The sequence below is a fragment of the Ursus arctos genome, unplaced genomic scaffold, assembly GCF_023065955.2.
Source record: "Ursus arctos isolate Adak ecotype North America unplaced genomic scaffold, UrsArc2.0 scaffold_4, whole genome shotgun sequence".
NCBI lineage: Eukaryota > Metazoa > Chordata > Mammalia > Carnivora > Ursidae > Ursus > Ursus arctos.
This window is the reverse complement of record NW_026623056.1, coordinates 88,939,889-88,959,252: the sequence shown is the minus strand read 5'-3', so window position 1 is coordinate 88,959,252 and position 19,364 is coordinate 88,939,889. Positions and strand designations below refer to the sequence as shown.

Genomic DNA, 19,364 nt, shown 5'->3' with positions numbered 1-19,364 from the left:
AAAAAGAAAAGAAAAAGAAAAACCCACCCACATACATGAAGTCCAAAAAATGATAAAACACAAGAAAAGAAGGTGCTAAGAGAACCATCAGGAACAACAGATAACAGGGTCAGATCTGCAAAGATTCCACATGTTGGAATTACTATACATAGAAAATAAACATGTTTAAACAAATAAAAGAAGTCTCTGAAAATATGAATAAAAAGAACAAGAACTCAGCATATGTAACAAAGCACTTAAAAGATGTACACATAATCATTTAATGTAAATTAACTCTATAAGCGGGCTTAACAGCAGAAGAAACCAGAACGCAGAGAGCAAAGAGACAAACGATCACCATCGAAGCAGAGAGACAGAGAGACAATACAAGGGGAGGTTAACAGGCGCACAGATTAAAAAGGCTGAACTAATATGGAATCTGAGATGCTGAAGAAGAGAGAAGAGAGAATGGAACAGGGCTAAATAGATAAAGGGTGAAAATTTTCCAGAACTGACAGAAGGTACGAATCCACTGATGCAGAAAGTCCAATAAATTCCGAGCAAATAAACAGAAACAGAAATGAAACGAAGCTCACGCCTGGCTAGGGCACGAGGAAACCGCCGAGCACCACAGAGACAATCTTAGATCAACCACACCGGAAAAGGCAGCGTATTGCCAAAGGAGCCACTGCACTCATCGGTCGTGACAAGGAAGGCAGAACACAGTGGGGTGCCACGGGGACAGCCGTGACCTAGAACCGCACACCCTCCAACACTATCCAGAAGAAGGAAGACACAGGACACGTTTTCAGAGCCTCACTAACTCAGAGATCAGCAAACCTTTTCTGGAAAGGGCCAGATGGTAAGCAACTTAGGCTTCGCGGGCCACTTGTCCTCTGTCACACCTTCAAGACACCACTGGAATGTGAAAACAGCCGCAGAAGATTCGCAGACAAACGGCCTGGCCGCCTTCCAATGCAATGAACCAAGTGCAGCCCGATCGCCACGTCCAGCTGCCGCCTAGCTCCCGTTCCGACAGACAGACTCAGGCAGAAGGGCTGGTCTGAGATAAAAGGTCTCCCGTGCGAGCGAGAGTGGTGAGTGTGTGGTCCTAAACATCGTGGCTTTACGCCACCATGTCCTGTGGGGTCACAGGGCTGAGGCTCCGTACGTATGATGACGAGTACCACGGGCATCGGGAGGGAAGGACGGGCCGACGTTCACGCTGACTCTCACGCCGCTGCACACGGGAAGAAGGCATGCGCGTTAAGCATGGACAAATTTTCTGGTGTTAAAAATCGAGTAACTTCAAAATTGAAGGGGGAGAAGGATATGAAAAAAAAAAAAAAGGAGGCAATCATGAGATAATAGAAAGTCTGTACTGGCCTCTGCCCGCGACTCCTGAAACCCCGGTAATTCCCCGCGTGGGAAGAGCACTCGGAGCACCTTCTGTTCTGGTATTTGCTCTCTGACCCCTTCCTGACACAGGGCTCTGGGAACCCTGGTCATTTCCTGGGTGATGGGCGGTTCTTTCGTTCTAACGAGGTGACTCCAGGTGGGCTCCTGGATGGGGGCTGGTCACCAGAAAGACCACGCTGGGATTAGGTTGGAATTTAATTTTCAGCCCCACCCCCACACTCCCGAGAAGGGCGAAGGGCTGAAAATGGAGATGATGACCCACCGTGCCAACCCGAGGAAGCCTCCATAAAGGTTGGGAGAGCTTCCGGGCCAAACACGTGGAGGTACGGGGAGAACGCGGGCCTGGAGGGGGCGTGGACGCTCCACACCCCTTCCTACACACCTTGCCCTAAGCATCCCCTCCACGGGCTGGTCGTCATCCGTATCCTTTATCATATCCTTTTATAATAAACTGACAAACGCGGGGGAAACAGCTTTCCTGAGTTCCGTTCATCAAACCTGAGGAGCTGCTCGTGGGAACCTCTGATTTATAGCTGGTTGGTCAGAAGCTCGGCCTGGACTTCCCGGTAATGGGTAGCCCAGCAAACAAAAAAGCACCAGTAAAGAGAAAGATCTGAGTAAGCCAGCTTACTTAATCCAACGGACACATACAGAAGACAACTTCAAACTTGTATTTTTCATCACAAATGGAGCATTTGCAAAAATTTTATCCTAATATATTTTGAAGTTGAGAAGAAATGGATAAATACTAAACTAATTTTCCTAATATAATTGAAGAAAAAATATAAAACTGAAGAACTTCATAATCACTAAAGAAATTGAAATCGGTAATCTTTCAATAAAAATAAGAGAAAACCCAGAAGGATTTTACCAGCAAAGTCATCCTATATTCAAGGAATAAATAACTCAGACCGTAAACCTGGTCCAGAATACAGCAAAAGGAACATTCTCCAACTCATTCTTATGAGACTGGCATGACCTTGATAACAAAACCAGATGAGGAAAAAGACAATAATGTCCACACTCAACACTTCTATTCCACACTGTACTGGAGGTTGCGGACGGAACAATGAGGCAAAAATGAAATAAAAGGCACTGACTGGAAAAGAAGTGAAACTATCTCTATTCACAGATGACATCATCTTGTATATAGAAAATCCTAAGGATCCACAAACTATTGGAACTGATAAATGAGGTTGCAGAATACAAGGTCAATGTACAAAAACCAATTTCTGTGTAACAATCTGAAATGAAATTTACACAATTTCATTTATAATAGCATCAAAAAGAATAAAATACTTATGAGTAAATTTAACAAAAGAAATACAAAACATCATCTGAAAACCACAACACATTGTTGAAAGAAATTAAAGATCTAAACAGCTTGAAAGACAGCCCATGTTCATGGACTGAAGACCTAATAATGTTAGGATGGCAATACTCCCCAAGCTGACAAATTCAACACAATCCCTTTCAGAATCCCAGCTAACTTCTTTGTAGAAATTGAGAAGCTAATTCTAAAATTCATATGAAATTGCAGGGGGCACAGGATAGCCAAAACAATCTTTAAGAAGAAACACAAAATTGGAGGATGCACACTTTCCAACTTCAAAACTTACTACAAAGCAACTGTAACCAGAGCATTGTGGTATTGGTCCAAGTACGGACAAAGAGGTGGATGAAATAGAACTGAGAGTCCAGAAACAAACCCATGTATCTACAGTCCACGGACTTTTGACAAGGCTGCCGAGACCACTCAACAGGGAATAAACAGTCTCAACAAATGATGCTTAAACAACTGGATATCCACATACAAAAGAATAACGCGGAACCCTTACCTCACTCACTGTACAAAAATTAATTCAAAGTGGATAAAAGACTTAAATGTAGAAGTTAAAACTATAAAACTCTCAGAAGAAAACAGACATAAATCTCCGTGACCTTGGATTTGGTAATGGATTCTTAGATATGACACCAAAAGCACAAGCAACAACAAAAATATTGACAAAAGCTACACAATATTCACTCAACTTAAGAATAAAATCCCAGGCAGGAGTCAGCGCTGAGTGTTGAAAGAGGGATGCGTCCTCCTTACGTGCCAAATGCGCAAGCAGGAAAGCTAACCCACGCGAACAGGAAGAGAGCCCCGAGAGGATGGCATCCACGAGTGTGCAAACCAGCAACACACAGCTTTGAACCTGCCGACACCACCGAAGGGCTCTGTCCTGAAGGACTTGTAAGAGAATAGCATCCTAGAAAATTCTAACAACTGTTCATTGGTAACGCCTCAACTATGAAGAAAACATACTCCCTGGGAAAGACTTACATGGCCCTGGTGGAAAGCCATTATGTGATTTTCTTCTTTAAGTTAAATATTCCTGGGTACTGACTTAAGACATGCTGGGAGAGGAATAAAAAAGCCTAAGGGACAGTCTCTGGCCCAAAAGACACTTGTAGCATCACTGAAAACCCTTTATCACACACACACACACACACACACACACACACACACACACACAAAGCATCTAAAACATTAGGAACAAAACTACACGACAGCGGACACCCCAAGTCAATACAAAACTGGTTAACAAATCAGTCAAATAGATACTATGTAAGATGTTCAGATGAGGAGGGGAAGAAAAAGGAAATCACTATCATCTAAGGTGATCAGAGAGGGCTTCACACGTTGCAGGGGAGGCTCAGCGCGCGCACACACACACACACACACACACAGAGCCCCCACTGAGAGCTGCGTATGTGTAGGAGAAACCATGGGACACCAGGGGCCCGGTCAGCTCAAGGGAGAGTGAGCTAGCTGACTAGTGTCCCACCTCCTTGTGGGGGCAGCAGAAGCGTATTAACCCCATACAACGACGTCTGGGGGTCTGTGTATAGAGATCTCCCTGCTTGGTCTACCATACATGTAAAGCAAACAGAATTGGCGTAAAGAGAGCTTTAGATATATTAAATCAAACAGGTGTTTATCTTCATGTAAAGCTATAAACTATATCCAGTATTTTTTTATAGAAACCCAAAACCTATCGCTATCCGTACATAAATAGACAAGTTAAAGCACAAATGTTAACACCAGCAATCCCAGTTCTGTGGATACGGGAGACTTGGTTTCCTTGCTTCCAAGCAGGAGTTTTTCTAAAGAAACAGCAAACCATTTTTATCTTTTTAGGTGTTACATTTGTAATTTTTAAAAAATTTATTTAAAAAATGCACACAATATTCATACACATATGGAACATCGTTGGAAGAGTCGCAAGAAACCAGTAACAGAAGATGGGGTGACACGATGGTCAAGGGTCAGAAGATCTACTTTCCACTGTATCCCTTTCTGCAGCTTTTGAAGCCAGTACCATGTTTATTATCTATTTAAAAACAAACACCATTTTTGAAAACCCACAATGGTGTAAACCATGAAGGACACTTACATGTCCCTCGTGTGGTTTTCGCCAACTGCCGGTGTGTGCGGGAAGGTCCCCAGCTGTCAGCTGTACGTCTCCTCCAGCCTCAGCGAGCTTTGTCAAAATCCCTGAGTGTGAACTGAAAGAACGGATCTTTAGGAGATCAACAAGAGTCTTGTCAGGGAGACTGGACCCAGATTAGCGATCCAAGGATGTCCCTGGGCAGGCCGTGCGTGGCCACCGAGTGCTCCCCGCACACCCCGCCCTCGATGCCGGCGGCTCCCTCATGGCGATGACGCGGGGCGTGGAGCGCCTGGACCCCGCAGCTCCCTCGTGCCGCTGCCTTCGCCTCCTCACGCGGCCGTCCCAGCCTTTGTGGCCCAAGGACGCCCTCTGATGCTTTTGCTATAAATACTCCCGTGATCCCTGTTCCACAACCTTTCTTAAAGCTAAGTCACCCTGGGGGGGGAGACGTCTGAATGAAGAGCCAGACACCCCTCTGGAGACGATGAACGAAAGCACCATGGCACTCGGTCTGTCCCTAGTACAATTGGCGCAATTAACAACGAGCTCCTTGTTAGATCGTTATGGAACTCACGAATGTAAATACGACCTTTTAAAAACCAGTGACAGAATTGAGCTTTACAGGGCTGCGGCCACCCGGAGTTAACAATTAAAGTCCTCTGTCCCTTGACAGTTACAAACTGGTCATAGCAAGCAAGCGGCTGTAAGAAGAAAAGTCACACAGGCCTTTACAAAAATTTTAATTATGAAAGAATGTTTTACATGGGGAAACCAGACTGACTGTGGTGATCATTTCACAGTATATACAAATACCAAATCACTATGCTGTAGTCCTGAAACTAATAAATGTCAATTAGAATTCAAAAAAAAAGCAACACATTTAAAAAAAAAAGTGTTTTAAAAAATGTATCCACTCAAATGAACTTAATCGGAATTCCTAGTTTGCTTTTCAACTTTGCTCCATTCTACAGAGCATAAATATTCAATGCTTATAAAACACACTTCATTTGAAATGCTTCAAATATAAAACATACAATTCAAGCGTAAAACAATGCATCATGATCCCATGAATACATTTACAAAACACAGTAATGAAAAGTTAACAGCTTCAAATAAGTAGATAAGACTATACGAAGGCTCGCCCCGCGGATGACCTTTAAACAAGAGGAAGGAAACCCCACAAGCAACGTCACTTAGTGTTATGCGTTCAGTAGCACTCCGGGAAACTTCAAATTCTGGTAGTGCTATCAAAATTTAAATCGCTTTCTAATCTGGATCAAAAATAGTGCAAAGTCTTTAAAGTACTTAAGTTAGAAAATTTTGACCTTCCGGTTGGCAACGTGACCTTTCAAGTACGCCAACGGTACACACCCCAAGTACCACGGACGCCCAGGCCCCTTCTTGTAACAAACCAACGACTTGCCGGCCAGGACACACAGCGAGAGCCTGGCCTTCAGCCCGGTGACAAGTGTACAAAATCGTGACTCCTGTATCTCACGTCATCCAAGAACAAACACATGCAACAAAAAAACTAACCTGTGTGCTTTTGTCTCCTTAAAAAAGAAAAAAAAGTATAAATCAGATTTTTAACCTACTCCGTGAAAATTCATTCTCTAAAATGTCGTAGTTGCGTTTCGTCTTCTTTCAGCTGAAAGGGTGAAGCACGATTGCCACAACCTTGTTACAGACTAAAATCCAACAGGTAATTCCAACGCCACCTGGAAATAAAGAAGCGCACTGTAAGAGAGCACGCCAACCGTCCGCCCGAATATCCTGCCTTTGCTACCATTAATTTATAGGAACTCAACACTTTTACAGCAGCGCTCGGCTAAGAAAAACTAGGTGTGTGTTTCCTGGATTCAAGTTCAGCAGACCTCCTACTGATTCACAGCGCTGCCCTCTTTACTAAACAGGAACTACGCAGAGCCACGGCCAGAGAGCTGTGCGTTGTTATTTACGACATTAACACATGGTAAAACCGCCCTGTAAGACTATCTGTTTCTCCTTCTCAAAAAAGCATTATCAACAGAGCAGTGTCTACCCATGCCTTTCTTGCCCCACCGGTAACACAGAGACAGGAAGTCAGGCTGCAGGAGTGGCCAATGGCCTCTGGATGCCTGCAAGGGCATCCTCGTGTTCTCCTGCTCAGGTGGTGCCCGCAGGCTGGGGGGGATGGGCGGCGGGGTGGAGGGTGTGGTGAAACCGGGATCTCTAACAGTCATTCCTTTTCACTCAGCACTTCACCTCCCGCAACAGATCACAGCCAAAGGCTGGCTGACACGGATGTGTGCCACATGCAGCATTATCCCTGAGAGTAGAAATTAGGACCTAAATACGTATCTTTTATCAGGGGAATTAGTACATTATGATATATCCCAATGAAGAGCGGCTATTCAAAATTCCTTAAAAAGTTAGTTACTGATATGGGAAAGGGTTTGCAATATAAGGTAAAAAGGGGTCTAAAACTGTATGTGCCAAATGACCTTAGTTGTATAGAATAAATAGAAAAAAAGAGTGGAAAAACATACCATAAAGGTAAGACAGGTTATCTCTAGCTTATGAAATGCTTTTAAATTGTTCTTATATCCCTAATCATTCTACAAGGATATGTACCTTTTTTTTTAAAGATTTTATTTATTTATTTGAGAGAGAGCACGAGCAGGGAGGAGAGGGAGAAGCAGGCTCCCCGCTGAGCAGGGAGTCCAATGCGGGGCTCGATCCCAGGACTCTGGGACCATGACCTGAGCCAAAGGCAGACGCTTTACTGACTGAGCCAGCCAGGAGCCCAATATGTACTACTTTTAATACCCAAAGGATATTATTACCTTTCAAAAATAAAAGAATGGCCAACAGCAGTAAATGCAGGAGAGAGGCCAAGCGAAAGAAATAAAGAGAAGTCAGAGAACCTAGGAACTAGAGATCGGGGCTTCCACGAACAGGGTATCAGACTCAAAGTCTGAGCTGACATTCTGTAAGTGGACCCGGGGTGAAGTCTAGCTCCGCTACTTAACATTGTGGTGACACCGGGCAAGGCAAGTAACTTCTCTAGACCTGTTCCTTCACCGCGAGCCTTGTGTGAGGCCAAGACACAAAACTGCTCACTAACGAATGCATGAGCTTGGGTTCCTTCCCCTTGTGCCCCACACTTCTACAGAAGCCCGTCCGTATTCTTCTGCTCTGGTTCCCAGGAAACTCTTACCGGCGACTCTAGTAGGAAAGGCTACCAGGCGGTCGAGCGGGGTGATCCACTTGCTCGGTACCACAGCCACGGGGACAGAGTAATACTTCCAGATGAGCGACACCATCAAGGCGGCCTGCAAAGACACTGCTGGTGAGTTCAACAACCTGCCGGACACATACCCAGTAACCAAAGAAGGAGGCGGAACAGGAAACACACTAAGGAAACTCCAAACTGATGACCTCAAGCCCGATCAATCCAGTCCTTGCGGGACACGGACACATCCACGCAGCCACTACCTTGCCGGCACCCTGAGACAGAGTGTCTAATTAAAGACGAGTTCGCAGGACATCCAGAACACACTGCTGCCAAGTGGGGGAGCCTGCTCACTGAACTGCCATTTTTACGGTTTTAATCTGAATAATAAATATACACTATTAAATCGGCTGCTAAATTAACCAAGGTCTCCCATAACAAAGGTGTTCTTTTCTCACTGAGCCTCTCCTTTACGTAGCTAGCCTACGATAAATACACCCACCTTATTAGTGACAAAAGCCATCTCATGCCTCTAAGACCCTTGAAACGCTAGTCTGTTCTCCGCCCCCCTCCACGCGCTCGCTCACACAGTGCTGGCATCTGGGTGTGGAGGGAGCCCCGTGAGTCTAAATGGTGGGCAGCGAAGCAGTAGCATTCCTGCCGCTGTCTTCACCCATCTGCTGGCCTTGGATAAGCCGCTCAAATGAGCAGACTTAAAAGAGGGAGTCTGGCTTCCATCCCACCCCGGGAACCCTAACCAGCATCAGAGTGACGGGGCGTCAGGGTGCGTGTACGTCAATGCACCCAGACAGCCTGGGCTTGCAGGGCTGGCTCGAGGCCTTTAGCGCAGGCAGGACCACACGTAGCACTGAAACCCAGAGTCACCGACAGCAGCCGCGAGTGTGGACACAGCACGTCCACGACCTCAGAGGAAAGCAGAAGCAGGAACAGTTCCCGGGGAACTTTCTTATGCCAGACAGGACAGCTGGGAACCAACAGTGCTGGACTCTGATGAGCACAGAGGGATCCCCACCCAGACAGCGAGCACCGTTTTCCACGTCTGCATGCCATGTAATAAGCAATGACCCAAACCAACCATCCTAGGAGATACAACGTCTAAACAAGCTTCTCTCACTTCCCCACAAGCTCCCCAAACCGCCAGGCAATATGAAAGAGCCCCAGGGAAACTACTTCAGCATCCATCTGCTAAAAAACCCCAGTGCTTCACAACTCAAGAGAGCCTCTCCTGGAACCTCGTGCACTGCTGGCGGAACGCAAGCCGGCGCAGCCGCTGTCAGGGAAAAGAGCGGCGGTGCCTCAAAAAGTTAAAAACAGAAATACCATCTGGCCCAGTCATTCTACTACTGGGGATTTGCCCAAAGAAAGTAAAAACACTCGTTTGAAAAGATACACGCAGCCCTATGTTTACAGCAGCCAAGATACGGAAGCAGCCCAAGTGTCCATCAGCAGACGGACGGACGACGATGAGGTGGTGATGTGTACGTACACATATGCGCACGCGCGCACACACACACACACACACACACACACACACACTGGAATACTACTCAGCCACTAAAAGGGTTGAGATCTTGCTGTTTGTAACAACACGGATGGATCTAGAAGGATAATGCTTGTGAAATAAGTCAGACAGAGGAAGACGAAGACAGTAATCATTTCACTCATACGTGGAATCTAAAAAACAAAACGACAAAACCAAAAGCAGACCTATAAATACAGAGAACAAACTGATGGCTGCTAGAGGGACGAGGAGTAGAGGGATGGGGGAAGTAGGTAAAGGGGATCAAGAGGTACAAACTTCCAGTTCCAAAATAAGTAAGTCATGGAGATGAAAAGTACAGCAGCGGGAAGGCAGGCAGGACTATTGTAATCACGTTGCACGATGAGGGATGGGGAGGACACTTACCACGGCGAGCACTGAGCAACGTAGAGAACTGCTGATTCACTGTGTTGTACACCTGAATCTAACAGGACCCTGTATGTTAACTGTACTTCGATTTAACAACAGAGAGAGGAGAAGCCTTTCTTTTCGTCTCACTTACAAATGCGCAGCGTGTTCAGTTCCGCGCTGGCGGGATCCACGCAGCACCGCCACGGAAAGTGGAAAAGCCTGAACTCTCCGACCTGGATTCTGGGGGCCACAGAGTTCTGGAGGACAGTCATTATCAAACTGAATGACCCTAAGTGACACAACAGGACACTTACTTGCAATATATAGAAGGCAACACTTATAACCCATTTTATCTTGGCTAGTTGAGCTGTCCGAGCTTTCACTGAAAGGAAAAACAGAACAAAATCATTCTATCAGTCCTGAAAAAAAGAAAAATATTCAAATACACAAAAATGTTATTCTCCTCTTATAAAATATCTTCTAATCATGCTGCACACATTTGTTCAGTATATTCAGAAAATATAAAACAATTTCTTAAAGGCCATACATGATGCCATGCGTTAAAATAGAAACACATACAGATCGTAAGATTTGAAGCTTCAATTTTGAATACCCTTAGAACTATCTGTCTACAGCAGAGATTCTTTTTACAGTGCACTTAACCAACAGACTAGATTTGCTCCCCAGGTCTCCCAGTCTACACAGTACGCTAACCCACATTTGGGAGTCTAGCTTGTCCTGGGCATGGGGGTGGGGGGGGGAGCTCCATATGTCTTACTGGCCTGGAGGCAGCTCTCTCACGGTATGCGTTCCCAGCCCATGGGTGCTAATGTCTTCATCACAGGAGACTGTCAGGGACGGTGCTGAATGCGGCGATGAACAAGATGATCCCGACCCTGTCAGTCTATTCTCGGATAAGGACACTCTGGGCACATTTGAGAGTGTTCATGAAAGCCCTTGGGCATCCACTGTGACACTTTCTCTAGGCTTACCTCGAAAAGTTCTGAAGGGTGTCTGGATGGCTCAGTTGGCTAAGCGTCTGCCTTCGGCTCAGGTCATGACCCCAGGGTCCTGGGATCAAGTTCTGCCTCAGGCTCCCTGCTCAGCGGGGAGCCTGACTCTCCTTCTGCCTTCCCCCTCTCCCTGCTTGTGCTCCCTCCCTCTCTCTCTCTCTGACAAATAAATAAATAAAATCAGAGAGAGAGAGAGAGAGAGAGAGAGAGAGAGAGAAAGAAAGAAAGAAAGAAAGAAAGAAAGAAAGGAAGAAAAGTGTTGAATTTGAGAATGTCTACCTACAGAAACAGAAGAAAAGCTAAGAGGATGTTAGCTGTTTCTGTGTTTAGGAGCAAAGGTTCACCGACAAAGAGAAAGTAATCATGACTACTGAGTTTCTTCTGGACAAACTTAAAAGTTCCTTTCAACATTTAGAACATCTACGAACCAAAGCATATATTCTACCGATCTCTATAGAAAGACTTCTCTGTTCCTCAGCTCCCATGAAGCTTCCCACACTACAGCTGAATCCAGTACCATGAGTTTTAAGCTTATCCGTCATCTTGTTGATCTTTCTCTCCAGCCTGGCGTATCTGGCGAATTCATCCATCATGTTGACAGTGGAGAGCTCCTGCTTCATGTCCTGGATCTCTGCTCTCATCTGTGCCTCCTGCTCGGCATCCTTCTGCAGCAGCCTGGACATCTGGTGGAGTGGACAGCTGGGGTCAGTGCCTTCCCACAGGGGACACCCCCCCCCCCATTCTACTGCGGCCGCTCCCGGCTGGGCAGGCTGTCCTTTACCTGCATGGCCAGCCTCTGCTCCCTAGTCCTGCTGCTGCCCCCATGACCACCACAACGACAAAAACTCCCTCTGATGTGAATCACCGGTCAAATTATACTTTTCCTTTTGCAGACATGCTCATGAATCGCTCCAGCACAAAGTCTATATCTTTCACTATAACTGTAAAATTGTGATTGTAAGATGAAAACCAATTCCAGCGGTCATTCAGGTAACAGGGACCACACATCCTCTTCCCTTCCTGAAGGATTTAGTCCTAAATTAGGTAGGCAGAGGAAGGGGGGGTGCTAGTGAGGAGGGGGTGGCCCAGGAGGACTTAATCCCAAGCATTCCCACAGAGGGGCACCCTGGCAAGGGAGGGCAGAGCCAAGCATGGTGATATGAGCATCTCCAGAAAGGGCAGCCAGGCACAGGAGTCAGAGTAAGAGGCATAGAGGGTAAGAGGAAAGCACCCAGCCAACCACAGAGACAGAGCCCAAGTGGGGCCAGCAGGCATGGGGGTGGGGAGGAGCAGGCAACAGTGGGGATGGGAGATTAATTACAAAGCGCTCATCACAAACACTAAACATACTGAAAGTAATGGGAGCCAGTTTTCTCACTATCAGAGCAAGGAGTTAGAAATATGGATGGGGAAGAACTAGAGTGAATCCTGCAGTGTTGAATTAGAATCGGAGGCACGGCTGTGAACTGGTGGTTTTTGGTAGGTAGAGAAACACAGAAGTAAATGTTTGTGAAGAGGCGGCTCCGACAGCCAGACCCCGCATGGAACGTCCCCAGATGCCCTCCACCCTCACGTACAGCTGTGGGGACACGAGCCGCCGGGAACCCAGGGACCAGGGCAGTGGCCACCAGGTGGCGCCCGGCAGCCGGCCAGGACGCCTCAGGATGGCGCGACATCAAGGGTGCGGTGAGGACGCAGCCGCACGGGGAAGGAGGGGGGCGGGGAGCTCGGAGAAATCCCTCAGGACCCGCCCCAAGTGACGAGTGAACGTCCCACGGCGTCAGATGAGATGCAATGAGAACACAGCATCCCTGCTGTGACACCGGACAAAGATGTTCTAAGAAGGCCATTCTGCAAACTCACTGCCCTTGCCATTTTCAGAAATGTCAGCCATACAAGTCAAGGAAATACCGGGAATCCTTCCAGACTGAAGAGACGTGGCAAGTATGTGCAATGCACAGTACTGACCGGGGAGCGGGATCCTTTTGCTACAAAGGACCTCGGTTGGGGCGAGTGAAAACAGGAGCAGGTCAGTAGGAAGGTTCCTGATGGCTATGTTGTGGGACAAGGCACCTGTTTATACAGTAATGTGTGGGGGAATGCAGGGGCTCAGGTTAACAACTTATTTTCAAATGGTTTAGGACATAAAATCAGTTCTTAGTACTGTATGCGTAACTTTTCTGCACGTTTGTTTCAAAATTTTAAAAACAGATTAATAAAAAAAAAAGATGAAGGAGTTTAGAATGTGTGTAAGTGTACTGGCACACGGCGAGTGCACAATAATTGAGTTTGTCCCTCCAGCCTGGGGTCCCCTCTGCACAACAGGGCAACTCTTCAGATAGAGCCGGGGAGCCGCGGCCCATCACGGGGCTCCCGGGGCGCCTGCGCAAGTGCGGGTTCCTGGGATACCCTTTGAGGCGGCAGCCTCTAGCGCCTGCTCAATGAAGCCCTTCTCGTGGGGACAGAGGTCTCCCAAGGGCACCTGCACAAAGCACAGTGTGTTTGCCCCTGCGCATCTTCCTGCAGGCTTCACGCCAAGAGTAGGGGTCTTCAAACCCACCTCTGCCCTCGTGCCCTCTGCCCTAGCCTGACCACTATCCAACACTGGAACTAAAGGACATACAAACTCCAACCTGATCCACCCTGGAGATGAAAATAGGAATGGGCCAAATTTTCTTTAGAAAATCACAGCATCATCTTTCAGAGCAAGAGTCTATAGATCCTGCTTAAGCCTTATAAATCAAGAAACAGGCACTGGATGGGGAAACAGGTTTTTCGAGGTGATACATTCTTTATCTTGATTGTGATGGTGGTTACGCCGAGTAAGTGCACCAAAACTCATCAAACTGCCCACCTACCTAGAAACAGTGAATTTCACCGAATGCAAATTACACCTCAATAAACCTGACTTTTAAAACTTGGTCTTCAAAAAAAGAAATAGAAGCACAAGCACATTACTTAACAGTATAGAGAATACACACAAAAAATTAAAAACTGAAAAGACCAAAGATGTTTACTCAGGACTAGGTGAGTGAGGGTGGGAAAATGAGCTTGTGGAGAAGTTTAGAATCTTATGGTTAAATTAGAAAACTGTAGTTGCTTGGGAGGGAAAATTAATAAATTACATCTGCAAGTACACACAAATATTTGGAAGTGTTTAAATTTGCAAATAGATACCAATATTAATCCAAGACCTCCTTATAAGTGACAGTTAAAATGTACTAGAATTATTAATTAAATTGTAAAATCTAATGAGATTTGAATTTAAGTGTTCTGAACATTAATTTTTCAAACAAAAATAAACCTCTGACCTTATGATTCAAAAGCACCTTCCAGGACATTAAACCTCCCACTTGACAGAAACAGGTAAGCTGTGTAACAGCTTTTCAAAGACCTGGAGATGGGTCCACAAAGAATTCTCAAGCAGAAAACGAGTTTTTCAAAATTCTTATTAAGATGACAGGCAGTGGAAGAATCTAGGGAGAAAACAAGGATAGAACCAAACCTTCTTGTCACCCTTGTCCCTTAAACGCTGGCCGCCAGCCGGCATGAGCTCATAGTGTCCTACCAGACTCACCCTCAGATCCTATCCAAGATCCACACCCCTTTCCCAACAGACAAAATGTTACGGTTTGAACTTGGAGTCACACCAGGGAAGAGTCAAACCCCACTCCACCTCTCAATGGCTGGCATCTGGACTAGACCCATCTGAAAATTAATTAATGTATAATGACATTCAAGCCCAAAGGTTCGTCCCTCCTGGAACACAGGGGGCACCAAGGGAATGACATGCTGGGGTTGCCCGCTTAGATGTGTCCCTAATACTGGCGACACACTGCTCATCCTGAGAAGGGACCAAGGCTCCTGCGAAGCTGCAGACCCACAACAGGGCTCTCCTCACAGTACTCATCCCCGCACCTGGACGACCCCATCCACGAGGCCCCACCTGCGCATGTGCACTCAACCCCCACTGCCCCCTCAATTGCCCCCACAACTAATACTCGGGGGCCATCCTCACGCCTGGTGGTCCACAGGAGGAACTCAAGAGGCAATTGTGCTCCTGGAAAGGGAGGTCTCAGGAAGGCCCCTACAGCAGCAGGCGGGTCCTGCAGTGTCTGCCCCTGGCCTCAGGGGCCTGGGCCCCTAGATGGAAAGGGAGGAGGCCACTTTTTAGAGCAGAAAATGAAGGCAATTTCAACGTCATCAAATATGAAAATGGCAGTCACCCTACAAGCCAAATCCCAGAGGGCAGCCTGCGCCGCGCCCGTACCCAGGGTCTGCAAAGCGGGGGCCCTGGAAGGGAGGGGCTGTTGACCCCTGTACAGCGCCCACTCTCAGCCACGTCAATCCTGGGACGCCTGCGCAGTGCGCCTCTCTACACCCCGCCTCCCACCGGCGTTCCCGGGGCGCATGCGCAGTGCACACAGCTCGCTAGGACACCGGCTTTGCCCTCTGCCACTGCTAAGCCTGGGGCGCCTGCGCGGGGCGCCTGCGCAGTGCACCTCCCTACACCCCCGCACAGTAGTGCCCTTAGGGGCATCTCGGGCTCCCTCTTCCTCCACCTTTGCTGAATTAAGTCCTGGATCACCAATTAAATGAACTAGGCCCTCTCATCCATATGCCCCGTGACCAGCTTGAAGAGAATTAAGACCTCTCAGGAAAATTCCAACCAAGTCAACACGAGGGACTGGGTGTCCTCATCCAGGCCCCCACCTTCACCCAAGTATTCAGCTGAGGACCCTCCCAGGACCTGCAAGGCTTTGCTAGGCAGAGGACTTGTAATGCTTTTTTTTTTTTTTTAAGATTTTATTTATTTATTTGACAGAGAGACAGCCAGCCAGAGAGGGAACACAAGCAGGGGGAGTGGGAGAGGGAGAAGCAGGATCCCAGTGGAGGAGCCCGATGCAGGCCTCGATCCCAGAACGCTGGGATCATGCCCTGAGCCGAAGGCAGACGCTTAACGACTGAGCCACCCAGGCGCCCCCCAGGACTTGTGATACTTAATAGACTCACTCAAAGGCCTCAACCAGCCTATCTAACGGGATGGTACGCCCCCACTTTGCTTCTGGCTGGGTGGAAAAGGCTTCTGAAACACTGGCAGGAGGGCTATAACGTAAGAGGACATGGCCCATTCCCAATCACGCTTAGCTTCTCCTCAGTCTTTCCCACTTAGGTCCTCCAACAGGGCCTGTAACAGGCAGCCTCTATTGTCCTGAAAGAACAGCGTCTTACCCTACCCAGGACCAGAGCGTTCCTTACGGCTTTACACTGACCCTCACTACAAACCCAGTGACGGGGCAGTACAGATCTCTTCATTACTTTTCCCTGTTCTGAACACCAACAGTAGTGGCTGTACTCTACTAGGGTAAGCATATGGGATGACCCTAACAAACAGTGTTGCAACTAAGGGGAAACAGGTTAAAGAAAGCTAACTGGTTTGAGGTTACAGAGGTTATACAGCCTGTGGGAAGCAGCACAGAATGTGAACCCAGTGCTTTTTCATCTCAATGAGGAACATCCAAGGACACAAGCCCCATGCACATCTAGACTGCAGCAATAACCCTTGCTGAGTGTGTCCTAGCTGCTGAGCACCAGCTTGGTGGAAGCTTGGTTAAGGAGCTTGATGCTGACAGGTCTTACTTACAGCCACTGCCGTACGGCAAACACACACTCCTCTTTCCCCCCCTGCTAAGGGGAAATTATGAACAATTCATAGAGGAATACAAAACCAACGCAGCCTCTTTGAGCAATTTTGTTTCATATAGCTCCAACAAGAGGTGAAATGGGATGGGGTACACAAGAGAAATCAAGGTGGTATTCAAGAAAGATGGGCAGGCAACCCACAGAACGGGAGAAAATATTTACAAATCCTACATCTGGTAAGTAAACAAGTCCTCACCCAACAACAACAACAAACCAAACGCTGACTCACCCCCTGCTCTGAGCCCACAGAGGATGCCCTTCCTCTAGGGACAAGCTCCTGATGCCCCATTAAAAAGGGGGCAAAGGACTTGAACAGACATTTCCCCAAAGAAGATATACAGATGGCCAATAAGCACATACATTGATGTTCAGCATCACTAATCATAGGAAAATGCAAATCAAAACCACAATAAGATGCCACCTCACATCCACTGAGGATGACTATTATAAAAACAAAACTGAAAATAGCAAGTGCTGGAAGTTGTGGAAAAATTAGAACCTTGTACGTTTTCGGTGAGGATGCAAAATGGTGCAGCTGCTACGGAAAACGGTTGGGCAATTTCTCAAAAAGTTGAAAACAAATTACCATATGATCCAGTAATCCCACTTCCGGATATTTACCCAAAGTACTGAAAGCAGAGACTCGAACAGGAATTTGCACACCAGTGTTCCAGCAGCATTATTCACAATATCCAAAAGGTGGACACAACCCAAATGGCTATCAAAAAAATGAAAGGATAAACAAAATGTGGTATATACATAATGAAATATTATTCAGCCTTGAAAAGGAAGTCAATCCTAACACATCCTACAAGAGAGATACACCCTGAAGGCATTATCCTGAATGAAAGAAGCCAGGCATAAAAGGAAAAATACCACATGATTTCACCTACATGAGATAATCAGAGTTAGTCAAATTCATAGAGACAGAAAGTAGTACTGTGGTTGCCAGGACTGAGGTGAAAGAGGGATAAGGACTTTAATGGACAGAGTTTCAGTTTAGGAAGATGGAAAAGTTCTAGAGATGGATGGTGGTGATGGTTGCACAACAATGTGAATTATTTAATGGCACTGAACTATACACCTAAAAATGGTTAAAACGGTAAATTTTAAATTATGTGTATTTTACCACAATTTAAAAAAAAGAAAAAGAAAAAGATGGAGAGGCCAGTTCTTCAAGGGTCTTTTATGCAATGCTAAGTATCTGGGACATCATCTTAAAGACTTAGCAGTATGGGGGTGGGAGGTGAGGGGTTAAGAGAGAATCCCCTATGCCTTAGTTGGACAATGCAGGTAGTACAGTCCCAGAATAGAATTTACGTGAAACAAGCATTCAATGAATGCTGGTAGAATAAAGAAAGAAAGTAGAAATCCCGCCTAGTTTTAAATAACACCGCCTCCCCTCCCACACACACACCACCAATTTGCATCAGGAGAGATAAGGACAGGGAGAACTGCATTTCCCCCAATAAAGCTAAAATGGCGTGCACCCAGTCCTTGAGGTCCTTCAGTCTGTCAGACTCCCGCTACGGGCATAAGGGGGGCGCCCTTACCCCAGGAAACAGCTCCCTCTTTTCCACACACCTAATCAAATCTGCCACCAAACCTATATCCATGCTCCAACAGGCAGAGGGACAAAACTAGGAGAATCACAAACCAAGGATCAGTCTCCACCCCAGCAGTCACTAACTGGATGACACAACGCAACTACCTGACCCTCTGAGTCAGAGTCCTCTTCTGGGAGGTAAAGGGACATGGAATGACATTCGCATCTTACAGCAGCTGTGACAACTGGACACGAGGTAATGTATTCATGCCTACGCAAAACGCACGGCAGAGAGCTGCTCCCAGTGCCCTTTGCTCTCTTGAAGACAGGAAGCATGACACAGTGCCGAGATTCTGACTACGCTGCCTCCGACCGCAAGAACTGGGGGGGGGGGGGGGGGGGGGCTGCACCCAGAGATCCTTCCATCGGGGACCTGGCACGCCTGGCGCTCCGGCACTACATGCATGCAGGGAAGGCCGGGGCCTCCGGGAAACCCTGGACTCCGTGCTGCCCAGGGTCTGGCCCCTAGCAGCGAGGGCCGCTTGATGCCTCCACCGACTAGGAGATAACGGAAATAAGTGTCGCTGGCTGGCAGAAGGGCAGAGAACTCCCAGGCTCAGGGCTGCTGCCACGTGAAAACGTGGCCAAGTGTTGCCAGGTCATTCTTTTTTTTTTCTCCCCGAGAATCCAGAAATCTGGATTTGGGGGTAAGGCTTTGCAACTTTTAGACGCTAACAACTAACTCAAAAAAAAAAAAATCTTAAAACAGAGCCGCCCAACCAAGACGCTTCTGCTGGCGGAATCCGGCCCTCATGCGGCCAGTCTGAGACCCCCGTATCTACGCCAGGCTCGCCGGGGACCGAGGCGGCGACCCACCGGCCCTTGGAAGTCAAGGCAGGCCACTTACGAAGGAGGAGAAAGACGGGAGGAGGATCCTGAGGACATTGCACCCAAACACGAAGCTGAGCACCAGCAGCCACGCCCAGCGGTCGGCCTCCGCGCCGCTCATCCCGGATGCTCCAGGAGGTGCCGGCTCTACTAAGATAACTCCATGGGGACCACGCCGGCGCCCACGCCGCGCGGACGCCTGCGCAGTGAGGACGAGCGGCCGCCGAGGCCTGGCGCCGCGCCTGCGCACTGT

At 47.4% G+C, this 19,364-nt stretch overlaps 1 protein-coding gene across 1 annotated transcript; it reads right to left on the bottom strand.

Annotated features, from left to right (window-relative positions):
• Positions 1–4,567: 4,567 nt before the first annotated feature.
• GET1 (guided entry of tail-anchored proteins factor 1) lies at positions 4,568–19,364 on the bottom strand. Its single transcript, XM_026501562.4, has 5 exons — positions 19,131–19,364; positions 11,492–11,657; positions 10,276–10,343; positions 8,035–8,149; positions 4,568–6,553 (listed from the first exon to the last, which is right to left on the bottom strand). The coding sequence occupies exons 1-5, from the start codon at positions 19,230–19,232 to the stop codon at positions 6,480–6,482; spliced, it is 525 nt and encodes a 174-aa protein (XP_026357347.2). The 5' UTR covers positions 19,233–19,364; the 3' UTR covers positions 4,568–6,479.